Source organism: Chenopodium quinoa, unplaced genomic scaffold, assembly GCF_001683475.1.
Source record: "Chenopodium quinoa cultivar QQ74 unplaced genomic scaffold, ASM168347v1, whole genome shotgun sequence".
Taxonomy (NCBI): Eukaryota; Viridiplantae; Streptophyta; class Magnoliopsida; order Caryophyllales; family Amaranthaceae; genus Chenopodium; species Chenopodium quinoa.
Window position 1 is genome coordinate 2,221,499 of NW_018745650.1, and position 17,517 is coordinate 2,239,015.

Genomic DNA, 17,517 nt, shown 5'->3' on the forward strand with positions numbered 1-17,517 from the left:
TTTCACTATATAAGTAGAACATAGGTCATGTCTTTGTGAAGATCAAGTCTCTATATATGACATCTTAATAGATGATGCAAAATTAAAATGCTATGATAAAGAACTATACTTACATTTTCATCTAGTTTATGCATCAAAACCTTTCCACATATACATTGATAAATGTGACTAAAGAAACGGATAAAGTATATACTTGTACTAATACATACATTTTTTCATAAAACAGTGAACACTAATGAATGTCATTCTCTTATCTTAACAAACTCTAAATATATAAACATCAAAATATTCTTATGTTTTAAAGGATGTATCATTTTGGCCCCACTCTTAAACATCACACTAATTCCTTACCTTATCCACCTAAAATAAAATAAATAAAAAACAAAACAAAAACAAAAATCTCTATAACAGCCAACTATCCTCTATAAATATAACTAACAAGCACCAATATAAGTCACAAGTCCATCCTAACCTACCCAATTATTTTTTGCTACATACTTTACATAATTCTTTAGGCCTTAAAATGGCCTCCCAAGAAAACAGAGCACAAAATTGCTCTGTTTTCCCTGTTTTGCTCCCCTGTTTTTTTTACACCATTCTTTTCATCACATTACATTCTTTGTCCCTCCCTACCAAAGCTCTAGGGCAATCACCCCCTTTTGCCTGCGATACGGCGGGCAATGCCTCGTTATCGAGTTTTGGCTTTTGCGACACATCTAAGACTCTAGAGGCTAGGGTGGCTGACTTGGTTGGCCGGTTAACGCTACCGGAGAAAATTGGTTACTTGATTAGTGGTGCAGCTAGTGTAAGTAGACTTGGGATACCTAAGTATGAATGGTGGTCTGAGGCTTTACATGGTGTCTCTTACACCGGTCCCGGAACTCGGTTCTCTAGTGTTGTTCCTGGTGCTACTAGTTTTCCTCAAGTTATTACAACTGCTGCATCTTTCAATACTTCACTCTTTGAAGCCATAGGAAAGGTACGTGTTTCTGTTTACGTTTACTACACACGTACTGTAATCTGAACTTGTAATGTGACAACTAACAGCTAAATTTAAGCAAATAGAATATTTAGGTCTAATTCAAATCTTGTTATATGTGAGTAGTATGTAGCACATTATATATGAATTAACTTACTAAATTATATGGTGATGTAAGATCATCTTTTTTGCCCTCATATTTCCATAGAGGTTGTAGAAAAGACAGTTACGTGGTAAATATGAGGCTACTTTTTATGATATGAGATTAGATTTTGATATTTTTTTTATATGGTATTTGATGCGACTTTTATTATGGTTGGAATTTTCTGTGATTTACGTATACACAACTATGTGAAAATAACGGGTGTGCACCTTTTGTATGAAAAAAATGATACTTTTATGAGTTGCTCTACGAGTTTTTGAGACGTTAATGACGTTAATTGTTATTCTTACATGCATCATTACTTTTTAAAAAATATATACATATATAAAGATATACCCTTCGTCTTATAATAAGTTTAAAGATATACCCTTCGTGTTAATTATAATAAGTTTTGAAATTGTCTCATGCAATATTATACGCTATTAAAGTCGGGGAATATAAAACAAAATAATGTTATCTAGATACAAAATATTGGTGGCTTGGATTTCGTGCAAAAATTGTGTTTGCATAATTGCATCAATTTTTGTGTTAAATGAAAGAAAAAGACATTTTATCGCTCAATCTTTTGCATTGTAGTCGTTTTTAATAGCCTTAAATTTTTCTTAAAAAAATAAACAAAATGGGAATACTATTTACAGTAAAATTACAACATAACAACAAAATCTACAATTTAAACATGTATCCTCATTAATCTCAATTGTGAATCCGTGAATATCACTATTACAAGCAAGTTGAATAATATTGGACAACACCTGTAGTTGTCTGTCTTTGTCTTAGCTATTTTCACTTTTAATTTATATTCTAAACAAATACTTTGATATTCAAACAAAAACTTTAATATTTATAAACAAATATGATTGCCTTATTAATAAATAAATCTCCTTTGGCAGAAAAGTAGATATAACTGTATGTAATCTGTGGTCCTCCATGTTGACATATGAGTACCACTCTACTAATTTTTTAAGTGATTAAAAAAAAAAAAGAAAAAAGAAAAAAAAGTGAATAAATTTAAGAAATAAGTGCAACGTCAAAAAGAGATGGAGTAAAATAATGGTGTGAATAGTTGGTTTAAATAAAATGATACATACAGTCATACCGATTAAGTAAGTGAAAAGGTATACATAATGTAAGCTAAGATCAATATGCAAAATAATAAGAGGCGAGGTTTTGTGAGGTCAAATTTTCTAAAACACCTCAAAACGCAAAACGCATTGAACTTTTATAAACGGAGCTAGTATAAAATGTAAATAATGTGTATTTTTTAAAAGTTGGATGGTAGAGTAAGGAGTCCGTGGAAAAATGAGAAAAAATGATTTAGGTCATGCGTAGTAGTTAAGTATTATTGGTACACTGCTAGCAATCATAATGTAGGAAGATTTCCTAAGGATTCCATGAAATTAAGCAAATGAACAAAATTATTTGTTGAGTTAATCATGTGCATGCATTAGTACAACTAACTCGTACACAAAATTCCAACCTTTACTAATAATTTTAGCAATATAGCTTAGCTACTATTCTTTGCACTTCGAAAATTATTACTCCACTTATCATTAATACTAACGCGGTTTAAAATGGAACTACTACTTCATTAATTAATAATTTAATTTATAGTATACAAAGACAACATATGAAGTAGTATATATCTTATTTAAGAATACTTAATGTACATTTTTAAAGGTTATGATCAAATTTTAATTACATTATTGTCTTTTAGAATACTTTTTAAAAAGTGAAAACTTAGTGATTCTATGCTTTCACTATATAGTTTCTTTCACACTTTACATAAAGCAAGTAATTTGAAAATATGCTAATTGTATGTCAATTACAGTACTAATTTATTTTCTTAGCACTTTTAAAAGATACTTCGTATGAAAATGGTATACTTCATCCATTTATAGACTTCGGCTAACTCATTAATTAAGTAATTTTCAATGCACTTTATTTTAATATGTTCAAGTATGTATCAGTGAATTAATTTATAAAAAATTTAGATTATACAAATATAAAAATTAAGACGTTTCTTCTGTGATAAGTTTTAATCATGAATTTGGCCAAAAATATTTTATTTCAGACATATAAAAAGTGAGTCAAATTATTAGAATCGGAGGTAATTTTATTGTAGTAACTAGATTAAGTTCCGTGCCACATACGGTTTTTACAAAATTTTCTAACAACATATAATGTTAATTCAAAATCTACCAAAAAATAATCCTCATATTTTAAATGAAATTGAAAAAGTTTGAATCTTAATGTATATCTTAATGTATGCCCAGAATTAAGCCCAGAATTCGGATTAGACCAAACGGTGAACCAGGTAGAACACCAAAAAAAAGTAAAAGATATAGAATAATATTTTATACAATAAAAATATGAAATATACGTGAATATTTTTTTAGGAAGTGAATCACAATTATATGATTTGGTGAATATTTTTTTTAAGAAAGTAAATCACAATTAGATAAAGTAGTGAATTTTTTTTAGGAAGTGAATAAAAAAAACAAAGAAACAAAGTTTTGGAAGGAAAAAAACAGCACCAAAAAGTGACATGTGTCATTTTTGGTGTCGGTTTTAGTATTATGTTATTGATTGATTGATTGCTCGTTTTAATATATATAAATTCTGTTTTATTAAAAAAATATTTATAAATTATGTAACTCACCGGTCACCACCAAAAGAAAGAGAACTTTGCACCAATACATGTATAATTAATTTAATAAATATTTCCTAAAAATAAAATTAATATAATAAATGTATAAAATAATGGTAATTGGTAAGCCGACACATTATTCCATTACCTCCCAAAGTACGTGTAAGACTACTGAAATCTTGGTATCTTAGAAAGTAAACCTAATCATAGTTGTGCTTTTACGTGTATACTCTTTTAATCATAGACTATCTTAATCTTCATATTAAACACAATGTTATTTAACTTGTGCTATTCATTGAATTTGAATCTTTAAAGATTCTCATTTCTTGGCTTTGTCTTTGTCTCATGTTTCATCCCTTTACGCTTTGTATGGATAGCAAATAAGAAAAGAAAGAAAGGGGAGGGAAATACGAGGAAGGGAAGGGGAAAGAAAGGGAGGAGGAGGTGAACTCCATTTTCCCTCCAAATCTTTCCAATATTAAAGGGATTATGCTTATTAAAGAGAGAGGGAAAATGGATCCCTCCCTCTCCTTTCTCTTCCTTACCTCAATCCTTTACCCAAACAAGAGAGTTTGTCCCTCTCCGTTTCTCTTCCTTCCATTTCCTTCGATCCAAACAAAGTGTTAATTATTTTTATTGGAATCCTTTTTAAAATAATATCGACATTATTAGTAAAAAAAAAAAAAAAAAAAAAGAAAAAAAGAAGAAACTTATCTATACAATAATGGAAGCCAAAGATGCACCGTTGCTATGAATGTAAGATGTGCAACTCTTTTACAATCTCTAATACTGTGTATGTAGTATTTTGAAAATTAAATGTACTTTGTAATTTTAACTTTTGAATAAAAGAAATTTGATTACTCTAGTCAAAATTAAGTTAATTGAAATGACAAAGCTTTAATAAACCCCACATCCTTTAAATTCAAGAATAAATACTTTATAAAACTATAAGATGAGAATAACATGTCTTAGTCACTTAAATGTTAAGCATTATCCATTGCTACCACCATCTTTTTTGAAAGATAGGGTACATTATTATATAATTTATTTATATAAATATAAAAAGATAGGAAATTTTAAAGTATTATCTATATATGTGATATGGTTCTACATAATATGTGAACATATCAATCATCATCTCTCACAATATTTCAATTCTATATCGATTGTGTAATAGTAATTGACAATCAAAATACTTGTACTCGTACCACGTTATTCACAAGTAACCCTATTATTTATTGAGCATGTATTGTGTCCCGCCAATTTACTTTTGTTAATAGACGAATATTCCAATTTAAACTTGATATAGGAAAGGAAGGGGCCAAAAAGGAGAGTAAAACTGAATCGTAAACCCCACCCCTATAGAGACGGTGCATGTTCACGAATTCACGAGACAAATGTTTAGTTGTTTACCAATTAACTACCACATACTACTTGATACTATGTTACAAATATAGACAATATGTTCTTTGTACTATCTTCTAACAATTATTTGACACCAAAAGGCTACTAAACTAGTACTAGTAATATAAGTGTAGTACTATTATTCCATTTAAGATGAGTAACTTTAAGAAAATGTTTCTAGACTTTAATTTGTAACAAAACAATTGAAATACAAGTTGACATAAAAATCCAATAATGTATTATGCAGGTAGTATCAAGTGAAGCAAGGGCAATGTACAATGTAGGGTTAGCAGGATTGACATATTGGTCACCAAATGTGAACATTTTTAGGGACCCAAGATGGGGAAGAGGCCAAGAAACTCCAGGAGAGGACCCACTTCTTGCTAGTAAATATGGTTCTAATTATGTTAAAGGTTTACAACAATCTGATGATCCTGATCCTAACAAGCTTAAGGTTGCTGCTTGTTGTAAGCATTACACTGCCTATGATGTTGACAATTGGAAAGGTGTCGATCGTTATACATTTAACGCCGTGGTAATTTTTCATCTATCTTCTATCTTAATTACGTAGTTCAACTGCTGTATATAAAAGTTCTTAATGTTTGGATAGTGAATGTCTTAAAACAGGATGCATTTTTTAAGACAAAGGGGGGAATATTTTTCTTGCATTATTGCTGTTTTTGGAAGTTCAACTATATTTGCAACTTTACTAGTTTGAATATTTAATGGGTTCAACTATATTTACTTTATTTATTGGGTTGAATATTGGAAATTATTAAAGTAATGTCTTAAGGGGCAATAATAATGCCCATAATTTAGGTGGATTGATGTAAATGCATCTAAAACATGAAAAAGAAGGTTTAAATGCATGAGGAAAATAAAAAACACAGTGTATAGTTTGAATATCTACCTCGTTTGACTCACACGGGATTAGATGATGCTAAATTTCAAAAGTCAAGAGTTATTACCATTATGTACAAAATTTAGTTACCATTAATTACTCCGTAGAAACTTCTGAAGAGAAAAATTATGGTTTGCCACATTATGTTCTCTTGCCAATGCTCAAATTTGGATCTATTTACAAGCAATAAGGATTTTAACATGACTATTCGAGAAGGGAAAGGATAAGTAATAAACAACTTGAAAAGACCTTTCATATTTTATAATGAATTGATTCATGGATGTATCAGTTAAAAGAACTAAGTCAAATTAATTGCCTAACACTCTAACAATTAGACAACTAATAAGCTGTGAAAGTCTATCACGTCCCTACTCTCCCTTCTTTAACTAATACAATAGGTAAAAAAGTTTGGAGTAAAAGTTTAATCCTCAATTTATTCCATCCAATTATTTGATTATACTAATATGAATGCCTCATAGGTGTCACAACAAGATTTAGATGATACATTTCAACCTCCATTCAAGAGTTGTGTTGTTGATGGGAATGTTGCTAGTGTTATGTGCTCCTACAACCAAGTTAATGGCAAGCCTACTTGTGCTGATTCAGACCTTCTTTCGGGAGTTATCAGAGGAGACTGGAAATTAAACGGGTAGCTTAATCATCTCTTAAACTGGAAAGTCTTACACATGTAATTCGACATAGTCATACTTGAACTTTCGTCCATGGATTTTGCAGCTACATTGTTACAGATTGTGACTCAATAGACGTTTTGTTCAAATCTCAACACTACACCAAAACCCCAGAAGAAGCCGTGGCTCAGTCCATATTAGCTGGTGAATTTTTTTTGTCATTCAAAGCTCTAATTTTGGTTAAATGCAATGTCTAAGAAGCTCACCGACTAACCAAAAAATCTGAACAGGGGTGAACCTTGATTGTGGGTACTTCCTTTCCCAGCACACACAGGGTGCAGTAGATAAAGGACTTATAAAGGAATCAGACATCGATAAAGCAATCTCTTACAATTTTGCAACATTAATGAGGCTCGGCTTCTTCGATGGGAACCCTAGTAAGAAACCTTATGGAAACCTCGGTCCTAAAGATGTGTGCACCCCAGCAAACCAAGAGCTAGCTCTTGATGCTGCTAGACAAGGCATTGTGCTCCTACAGAACACTGCAAAAACTTTGCCATTTTCTGCAACCAAAATCAAGTCAGTTGCTGTTATTGGACCTAATGCCAATGTTACTAAGACAATGATTGGGAATTATGAAGGTAATTCTGCACCATATCAGTCACTATCTAGTTAACTGTAACATTTTCAAAAAAAAAAATCAGTTCATTAGGGAAACTGGATACATTTTAGTCAAATATTTAATTTCAGATCGGATCAAATTTGGATCATCCAATGTTGGATACTGCTCCGGTCTGGGTCATGTCAATTTATTTAGACTTATGTCTGATCCTATTAATTTCCTTGCCATAGGTACTCCATGCAAGTACACAACCCCCCTGCAAGGCCTCGCTGCATATACTTCAACAACTTTCCAAGCCGGCTGCTCCAATGTAGCATGTGCCACCGCTCAAGTTGATGAAGCGAAACAGATTGCATCAACCGCAGATGCTACCATTCTAATTGTGGGTGCCGATCAATCCATTGAAGCAGAGAGTCGAGACAGAGTCGATCTACTCCTTCCAGGACAGCAACCACTACTGGTCTCAGAAGTAGCAAATGTTTCCAAGGGACCTGTGATTCTGGTCATAATGTCTGGTGGTGGTATGGATGTTACCTTTGCCAAGAACAATGACAAAATCAAGAGCATATTGTGGGTAGGTTATCCTGGTGAAGCTGGTGGTGCTGCTATTGCTGATATCATTTTTGGTGCTTACAATCCATGTAAGTCTCCTCATTAGACTTCAAATAGTTACCAAAAACATGAATATTACTAAAGAAATGTGTCTGCAGGTGGAAGACTGCCAATGACATGGTATCCACAATCCTACACAGACGAAGTACCAATGACCAACATGAACATGAGGCCAAACCCTGCAACTGGGTACCCTGGAAGAAGCTACAGATTCTATACTGGAGAAACCGTCTACAATTTTGGTGATGGCTTAAGTTACTCCGACTTCACCCACCACCTTGCAAAGGCACCCACAGAAGTCTCAATCCCCTTGCAAGAAATACATGAATGCCGATCTTCAACCTGCAAGTCAGTTGATGCTGTTGGAGAGCATTGTCAGAACTTAGCATTTGATGTCCACCTGAAAGTCAGGAATAACGGGGCTATGGGAGGAAGGCACACAATTTTTCTCTTCTCATCCCCCCCATCTGTTCACAATTCCCCTCGGAAGCACTTGCTTGGGTTTGAAAAAGTGTTCTTGCATGGGAAGACAGAAAGACTGGTCGTGTTTAAGGTGGACGCCTGCAAACATCTGAGTGTGGTTGATGAGGTAGGCAACCGCAAGGTTGCTTTGGGAGTTCATCAACTCCACATTGGCGACTTGAAATACTCATTCAATGTCAGGATCTAATAAGCTAGCTTAGGTTTTTTCTGCAAGTGTGAAACTACTGGTGATTGTTTTAGAAAACAAAGGAAACAAGGAGAGTTGTTGAATAACAGAATCAAGAAAAGAAAACACAAAAAATAGAAAGAATACAGAATGTAATTGAGAGTGCTTTGTACTTTGTAGGCCTAGGAGATTGGTTTTCAATGAAATTGGGGGAGTCGTAAGGTTCCTCCCATTGATTCCATTGATCAATGGTCAGTTCTACGTAAAGTCGAATGAGTTCTACATTGATATTACATGGTTTCAATTGCTTGTCAATTTCTTTATTAGCAAAAAATCTATAGAAATATTTCGTCAACGCATGCACCTATAACCTTAATGTGCCTAACATTGATTAATTTTATCATTACATAAGCTATAGACTTGTTATAACGGGACAAATTAACGGTTACAAACCAAAAACCAAAAACCAAAAACCAAAAACCAAAATCCAAAACAGATAACCCATCAACCAAATATGACCCTGTCCAAAATCGATCCAAACCATAACCAATCCGAACAATCAATGTACCACTTCTAAGAGGACTAAAGTTTTGTTAAAGCAGTTTATTGCTTTCAGATCAGAGCTCTATCTAAACAAAAGGCAGTATATCCAGTTTCAACTTTCACAAGATTCTGCTCAAAATTTAGCTTTTAACTATTCAAATAAATGCTATCAAACAGAAGAATATTGTGCAGGGGACAAAAAAAATAAAGATAGTTACTCAAACTAGCAGAAGTGATGTACAACAAAGAACTAAGTCGAGATGTGACAATGTCTTCAAGGAAGAAGAGAAGTGCTGAGTACACTTATCAACTCCAGTAGTAATGCAGGGTGAATGCCACCTACCACAATAAATAGCATGGTTTACAGGAACTATTTGTACATGTAGTGTAATAACTTACAGCTTTATACACAATTACAAGAACAATACAAGGAGGCAGAGGAAAACCTTGAATGAATGTGGCAGCAAATAATGCATCACTGACTTTTCACACTTCATATCCCATGCACAGCGTTTTTATTCAGATTTCCTCCGAGGAAGGACATTAAGCCTCCACCATGTACTCTACCCTCTGGAATCAAAAATTCAAAATTGCCCCTTCTGCTATCACCATTGCGTAGTTCGTTCTGTTCACTGACAGCTGTCTGCACTGAATAAGATGAGACCGACTTCATTGACAGGGGCACAAGCACCTCAGGGGGTATGAGATGCTGCCTTTTAGCTGGCCTTCCCAATGATTCTTCACAATCAGAGATGACACTTATTCCAGAAGAAGAATTCTTGTTGTCCAAGCTGCTAGCAATAGTAGAAGAAGTAGAAACAAGACCATGGAAGAGGCCAGGGCCAATCAAGCCTCGCTTGTTTTCTCTTTCCTGAACCATGCTGCTGTGTGCTGCACATAAGCCACTCCTACCCCGAGCAAATTTCTCACATTTTCCGTCACCCCAACTGCAGCGCTTTCCACCCCCGTGAGCTTTGCAGAAGTCCGTGCTCCCTTGGGCACTCTTCCCACAATTCTCAACCTTACATCGCTTCCCACCACCATGTTTGACACAGCAATCAGTGCGACCACGAGCACTCTTTGAACACCCGGGAACAGCACACCTCTTCCCACCTCCATGGGCAACACAGTAGTTCGTGCCCCCATGAACACTCTTAGGGCAGATCCCACCCCCATCAAACATACATCGCTTACCCCCACCATGTCCTTTACATAACGGTGTGCTCCCCTCAGCACCCTTCGTACAGCCAGCAAATATGCATCGTTTTCCTCCTCCATGTGCTTTGCAATACATGGTGCTACCTTGAGCACCCTTTGCACAATTCTGATACTGACAACGCCTTCCACCCCCATGAGAAATGCAAAGACCTGCCCGGCCTTCAGCACTCCTTGTGCATCCTTCCACCTTGCATCTCTTACCTCCACCATGTCGTATACAAAGCCCCGATTTTCCACGTGCTGCTTTAGAGCAACCTCCAGGATACCCACATCGGCGTCCCCCACCATGAGCAATGCAATTGTCTGTTTTTCCCTCAGCACTTTTAGTGCAACCTAAGTGCTGGCATCTCCTTCCTCCTCCATGGGCCTTGCAGTAAGCAGTACGGCTTTCTGCACCCTTATTACAACCAGGTTTCTGGCATCTCTGTCCACCACCATGACCAATGCACAGACCTGATGCTCCCCGAGCTCCTTTTGTACAACCCATAAAACGGCATCTCTTTGCATTATGTGGCCTATTGTCCACAGATGTAAGAGTAGCTGAATGTTCAGATATAGTTCCCATAGTACAACTTGTTGTATTAGAAGGTTCAGAACCCAAATGAGATTGATCAGAAGAAGAATTTGAGCCAAGATCAAAACCATCCCACATCTGTACAGGGGCTGGTCTACAGTCATTTCTAGGAGCCAAAAGAAGAGATGGCATATAACCACCTGATTGCTTTGCAGAAGTAGAGCCCTCATCAGCCACAGGAACATGAGTGGGATTAGCAACAGATACTTGGCTTGTGAACTGATGTGAAGTAAACTCAGTTTGGGTTGATGTCGAAAAGTCCAAAGAACTAAACAAATTTCCAGTTTCTCCAGAAAGCCCCAGTTTCAAGGTCGAATCACCATTGCCTGACAGTCCTTGGAGCGATGATGAAGACGATCCCTTCGATTGTTTATTTTCTGAGTAGGCCCGTGGTGTAGGGCCTAATCCAAGTACAAGTCTGCAACCATCATCGAGAGTCATGGAAGTAAAAGCCCCAGGGTCATTTTGGGCATTATGAAATTGAGAAGTACTGCTCCTTCCATAGCCAAGGCAGTCCAATCGCAAAGAGGTATCACCAAATTTGTCATTTCTAGCAAAGTCATTAGAGCAAGAGAAATACACTCCCTTTTCATTGATATTCATCCTCATCAGCTTAATTTTAAGAACAAAAGAAAACAGTAAACACACTAGCAGTAAATTTCAGCCACAAGCCTCTATAACATTCACAAATAGTAGACCAGTTACAACTAGAGCTTTCAACAAGAAACTTCCACCACTGACAAAACCTGAAGTGTCAGCTCTATCCATGGTATTGACACTGGCAGAGAAATAGCCTACTTCAGGCTATGTTTACAAAAAAAACCCATTACTTAAACCGGCCTGCTCGTTATTTGAAGACATATGACAGGCACTGTGGCAGAGTTACTTCAATTAACCTAGCAGAACAAAAAACCATCCTGAATTAGTAAAGATGACAGTAACAAAGTCAAAAAATAAATAAATAAGTAGAAAAGAGCAACTATAAAATAAATGCCAAGGTCTTATAGCAACTTGCAAGTTAAAGCTTACGAAAGAGACAAATTCACAAAAGAAAGGGATAAAAAGCCATCTGAAAGAGAAGGGCAACATTTAACAGCATTTCCTGATAGCAGGAGCTATAAAACACATGTTGAATAATCAAAATTTTCCTAAATTACTGAAGGCAAATTGTAAGAAACGATGTCCTTCAAATTCACTGACATCAGCCCAAAAAAAAGCACAAGTAAACACAAAAATATAACTAACTGGAATGGCACCAATGGCACCAAGGTGTCAGCCAAGGCCAATTTAGTCCAATAACAACTTTCTTTGTGAAGTTAACCATTTTCTAAATCATTACTCTTGAAATCCTGTTTTAGCTCAAAGCTCTGTAATTCTATATCATGGGATATTCCCTTTATAAAAATAAAAAATAAAAAATAAAACAATAATTTAAAATCAACTAGAATCTGCATACTACTTTCCATTGATAAGAAACTGAACAAGATCCATAGAAGAGGAGCATCATCTGCAATGTTTTCTTCTGCTCTATATTCATATAAACTGAAATAATCATCACAAGATAATAATAGTCAAAAATCATAATTCAAATAAAATTACATACTTTCAGATATAGCACTCTACTGCATTCATATTATATCTCATTCCAATTATTTTACAAGGTAACTACTGGTAGAAAAAAAAAATTCTCATAATTACAACAAGTTTATACATTGGCTATATCTACCAAAAAGAAGTCTCATGTCAAGACAGTTTTTGTCTGCAGGGACATTTCTTTGGACACAGAAAGCACAAGTGAGGAGACATTTATGCCTGAAAACCTTGTATAAAATACTAGATAGTCCATAAATTGTTCATAGTACCACACTCCATACGTGCTATCTCCTAGGAAAAAGATGAACAGAGAGGAAATGGAGGTGGTATAGCCATTTCTATTATAAAAAGTTACACTTGGTTCACATTAACAGGTGTTAGCACAGTGATAGTTACAAGGTAAAGAGTCTATAGACTTTCATTTGATCCTCCCTAAGAAAGTGAAATGATCTCCAATAGATTCCAATTCTTTCTTTAAATTACCATTTTTTTTAATGACGTTTGGTTTTCATTCTTTAACAGTCAATTAATTTTATCATACTCGTATAAGATGTTGTTAGATTTGTCTTAATGTATATATTCATAATATCAACTTTTAATTTTTTTTACTTTGTATTTATTAATTAAACATACTTTAATGGCCAAAATTGTGCATCCGCAAGTGTAAAAATCAAAGTGAAACAACAAATAACTTTAAAGGGAATAGATGATATTCCCTTTGTCTTAAAACGAAAAATATCATTTTTGAGTTTCACCGTCAAGCTTTGTAGTAATGTTATTTTTCTATAATTAGGTCCCAGTTTCTATAATTGTAAATAAAAAGAAGTCAATTAAAAAAACATTTCTTTCATAAAAATATTTCGTATCAGCTTTGACGGATAATATTTACCTTTAATCAGTTAAACTGATAACTCTATACCAAAAAAAATGAGTAAATTTAATTTTAGAACAATAAGAACAGATTTAATTAGCAATTTTTACTTTTAAATGTGATATAAAATATTGGTTAGAAAAGGTTGATTTTAGTTAATAAAAATAGTTTCAAAGAGCAAAAATCATTTTAATAGGTGAAAATAATTATAGTTCAATAACAATGAAAATTACAGGGCTTTATAATAGCAACGTAACAACACTATTATAATGACAAGTTTACATAACAATTATTTCATTTGTTCATCAGATATTTGACTTTTCTGATGAAAAATGGCAACAAGGTGTGGAGTTCAAAGATAAGCTCTCCAAACACAACAAGCCAAGTCCATGAGGGGAACATATATGTAATAAATTCTACAATTCGTCCATTAATCGATAATTCAACTGAGCTATATTAATTCTCAAATGATGAACTAATCTTATAATGTTACAATTTTTTAATCATGTACTCATCATCCTAAAACATATACATAAAGGTATTTTGGGATTTTCATGTACTCATCATCCTAAACAAGCCAAGTCCATGAGGGGAACATAAAGCTAGGCATTTTCAGGTTAAAAAATAGTCAATTTGATCTACTTCCGGAATTTTGTCGACTTACCCTATATTGTTATGAACATAAAGGTCCTCATTAGAAAGAAATTTGAGAACATAACACACAAAAATTTACAGTAACACTTTGACTAACCCAACCATAATTTAATCAGATCCAAATATTAACTTAACCAATTTCACTCAAACATAAAAACACTTGTCATTAACCCACCATAATTACAATCTAACATACCCCAATCCATCAATAATTCAACATTAACACCGCAATTTATTTTCTTATCCGTGAATATAAACTAACTTAGTTGGTTGAAGTCTTACATGTGATACGACCTTGGGATCGAATCTCGTCTACATCACAGATTTTGCAGTTCTCACTACACCCAAAAAAAATAAAAACAAAAAAATAATCTTTTCTCTTACCTAAAAAAATTTCCTAATCAAACATAGATATACCAAATATGTAAAAAAAAAAAACGTCGTAATATTTCAGAACATAGAATCCAAGTACAACCCAGATATTAAAATTAAACAAACTACCAATTTAGAAACTCAAATTTACGAAACAACAGCAAGATTAAACGAATATTAATCGAATAATTAATTAATAGCAAAAGTCAATAAGCTAAATTTCCAAATAAGCAATAAAATAAACACCAAAACAATATAACCCAATATAAAAAAGGAACAAATTCAACAAAGCCCAAAAAATATACACATATTTAATATTAAATCCTCGAAAAAAAAAACAATATTTCGGAAAATTTAGAGGAAAAAATTAAAAGGGGAGCTTCAAAAATAGGAAAGAAAACTAAAAATGGAAAATACCATGAAAGATAGAAAGATTCCCGATCTATGAAAGCGTTGCAGATGATTACAGAAACACCATTGAAGCTGAGAGAAGAGAGAGGAGAGAGAAAATGTGAGAAGAAGAAGAGAGAGAAAGAGAGAGAGTGACAAATGGAGAATAGGTGGAAAATCAACGGAAGCAAATGAATCTTTGCGTTTTTTAGAGATTCTTTCGAGTATAAATTTTGTTTTGTGACAAATATGGGGTGGAATGTGAAATATCGAAAATGCCCTTGTGGGGTTGTAGATGACGCTTTTGATTGGTTGATTGGGACAACGCATACTTTTTTGAGGGAAAGGGACAGTGACAATGGAAATGACTATTATGCCCCTTGACATGTTACGTAATGATATTTTAAGAGTTGGTGATAATCGGCCAATCGGGTCGTTTAAATTAGGTGTGTGTACGTTAATTCGATCAAGTTACTTTCGAATTCAAATAATCAATTATTTGTGTTTGATTTCTATAGTTGGATCGATGTGTTTAGTTAATTTGATCAAATCAACTAAACATTCAGCCTTCAGATATTAGTTACTTTGTAATTTATAATCATGATTGATTTCGAGGTGAGTAAGTATGGGTAAGTCATTATTTCGTAGTTACAAATTGAGTCATAAAATTTTGGGTAAAGTAAAGATTTGGATCTGCCGAAGTATGTTGAGTACGTTGAATAAACGGATACATCTAGGTTTATCAATCTTTGTTTATGGAGTACAAGCTAACGTTACTCTATCTATATCACGATAATGGTTATACTTTACTTTTGGAACTTAAATACAAAATTTTTATATCGAATGTTATTACATTTCATTATTTTAGATATACCAATTTTTAATAACAACTAATATAACTGGCTAAAGTACGTGTGGAACAGGAAACCAGGTTGATTTTACTTCCACATTACAATGTATGGGATACTCCAAATTTAAGTTTTCTGTACACTAAAATAAGGAAGGAGACGTCAATTGAAAGGGTAAAAGTGTAATCTTAGAAAGAGATAGTTAAATGTGGGGAGGTAGTCGTAATCAGGGGTAGAAAATGAAAAGGAATAAGTGGTTAAGATGAGAAGGGATTGTCTGCTTCTTCACAACAAAACAAAATAACAAAAAATAATATTTAAAAAATGCCAAATACAAAGTGGAGTGTGTCTGTGCAAGGTGTGACGCGCGAAAAATCCAAAGAAAGAATGATGAGACTATTTTAGGAATTTACTTTACCAAGAGGTTAGATTCATACACTACATTATTTATGATGTCATCACCTGATTCCACCCACTATTGGTCTATCAGATTCCCTTATTGTCATTTACTCTACCACAATTTCTTTCCTTTCTTTTTTTTACTCCTCCCATTTTATTTTATTTTATGTTTTTTTTAGGGAATCTCCCATTTTATACTAGGGGTGAGCAAAGACTCAGGGTACCCGATATCGGATCCGAAATCGGTTAGGATCCGTCGGGTCCGGACCCGGAACTGGTCTTATCGGTTCCGGAACCGGGTTCAAAATATCGGATCCGGTTGTAACCGGTTCCGGGACCGGATCCTAAAATTTCGGACCCGGTACCCACTGGGTACCCGGTTTAAACCAATTCCAGTTTCGGATACCCGGTCCCGGATCCAGACAAACCGGGTACCCGAAACCGGTACTGATTTAGTTATAAAAATTTAATTTATTTTTTTGAAAAAACCCAACAGCCCATAAGCCCATTTATTCATTTTTCACAGTTTTTAGTCTTTTTACTCTAGGGTTTTCTACTTTTCCTTCCAGCCTCCATCTTCTCTGATTCTCTCTGACTCTCCGTTCTCCTCTCTTTTCTCATCCTCTCTTTTCTCATCTTCTACTCTTCTCTGATTTTCTCGTTCTCTCCTCAAAATCTCATCCTTCCTAAGTTCCTGATTCTCTCGGTCTTCTCTGAATCTCTGCCTTCTCTGGTACCAGACGCCTTCTCCATAAGTCTTTTCTCACTTTTTTCACTTTTTTTTGTTGGATCTTCCTTCGTTTTCACCGAATTGTGAATCCATATATACTGTATTTATTTTTTTCTGGTTAATTGTTTGATTTTGATTCAGATTTATGAATTATTTTGGCTGAATTGCTGCGAATTGGTTGATTATTCTATTTTAATGTAATTTGAGTATGAGAAATGAGTTCGTTCTTGCTTGAATTTATGATCTGTCTAACTGTTATTGCTTGCTTATGGAAAATGCAAATCACTTTTTGGTGATGGTACTTTGAATAAGATCGTGTACCCGGTTTTGGAACCGATTCCTACCGGTTCCGGGGCCAGTTCCAAGAAACTTGGATCCGGTATTAACCGGTTCCGGGACCAGTTCCAATTCTTGGGACCCGGTCATAACCGGTTCCGGATCTGGGTATTGTAAATATGATCGGGTACCCGGTCTTGCTCACCCCTATTTTATACTTTGTCTTTTCTTTTAATTACCCTATTGGGGTGAAGAACGGATCATATTGATTGTATTAATAATTGATTGTATTGATATTAGCTGATTGTATGAAAATATTTGGTAAATAACTTATTTTTAAAAGTTGATTGAGTATGCAAATAACCAATAAGGATATTGACATATTTTATTGTGGTAAAGTATTTGGGTTAAACAGGGATAAAACTGTCATGTCACCTTAAAAT

The 17,517-nt window shown here is 34.2% G+C and overlaps 2 protein-coding genes across 3 annotated transcripts; one reads left to right on the plus strand and one right to left on the minus strand.

Annotated features, from left to right (window-relative positions):
• Positions 1–420: 420 nt before the first annotated feature.
• Positions 421–8,899, plus strand: LOC110716937 (beta-xylosidase/alpha-L-arabinofuranosidase 2-like). The gene is made up of 7 exons (XM_021895588.1): positions 421–979; positions 5,441–5,728; positions 6,574–6,743; positions 6,830–6,927; positions 7,014–7,364; positions 7,576–7,986; positions 8,056–8,899. Exons 1-7 carry the CDS (start codon positions 524–526, stop codon positions 8,625–8,627), a joined length of 2,346 nt encoding a protein of 781 aa, XP_021751280.1. The 5' UTR covers positions 421–523; the 3' UTR covers positions 8,628–8,899.
• Positions 8,900–9,276: 377 nt separating this feature from the next.
• On the minus strand, positions 9,277–15,040 carry LOC110716938. 2 transcript variants are annotated; one of them, XM_021895590.1, is made up of 3 exons: positions 14,849–15,040; positions 12,398–12,483; positions 9,277–11,837 (listed from the first exon to the last, which is right to left on the minus strand). In XM_021895590.1, the coding sequence occupies exon 3, from the start codon at positions 11,548–11,550 to the stop codon at positions 9,643–9,645; it is 1,908 nt and encodes a 635-aa protein (XP_021751282.1). In that variant the 5' UTR covers positions 11,551–11,837; positions 12,398–12,483; positions 14,849–15,040; the 3' UTR covers positions 9,277–9,642. The 2 variants fall into 2 exon arrangements, with proteins under 2 accessions (XP_021751282.1, XP_021751281.1); XM_021895589.1 differs by lacking the exon at positions 12,398–12,483.
• Positions 15,041–17,517: the final 2,477 nt, after the last annotated feature.

Excerpts from the sequence above, each read along its gene's own strand:
- LOC110716937 (XM_021895588.1), top strand. The coding sequence starts at position 524 with ATGGCCTCCCAAGAAAACAGAGCACAAAATTGCTCTGTTTTCCCTGTT. Across the intron at positions 7,365-7,575 it reads AATGATTGGGAATTATGAAG|GTACTCCATGCAAGTACACA; the intron begins GTAATTCTGCAC and ends TCCTTGCCATAG. Across the intron at positions 7,987-8,055 it reads TTTTGGTGCTTACAATCCAT|GTGGAAGACTGCCAATGACA; the intron begins GTAAGTCTCCTC and ends ATGTGTCTGCAG.
- LOC110716938 (XM_021895589.1), bottom strand. The coding sequence starts at position 11,550 with ATGAGGATGAATATCAATGAAAAGGGAGTGTATTTCTCTTGCTCTAAT.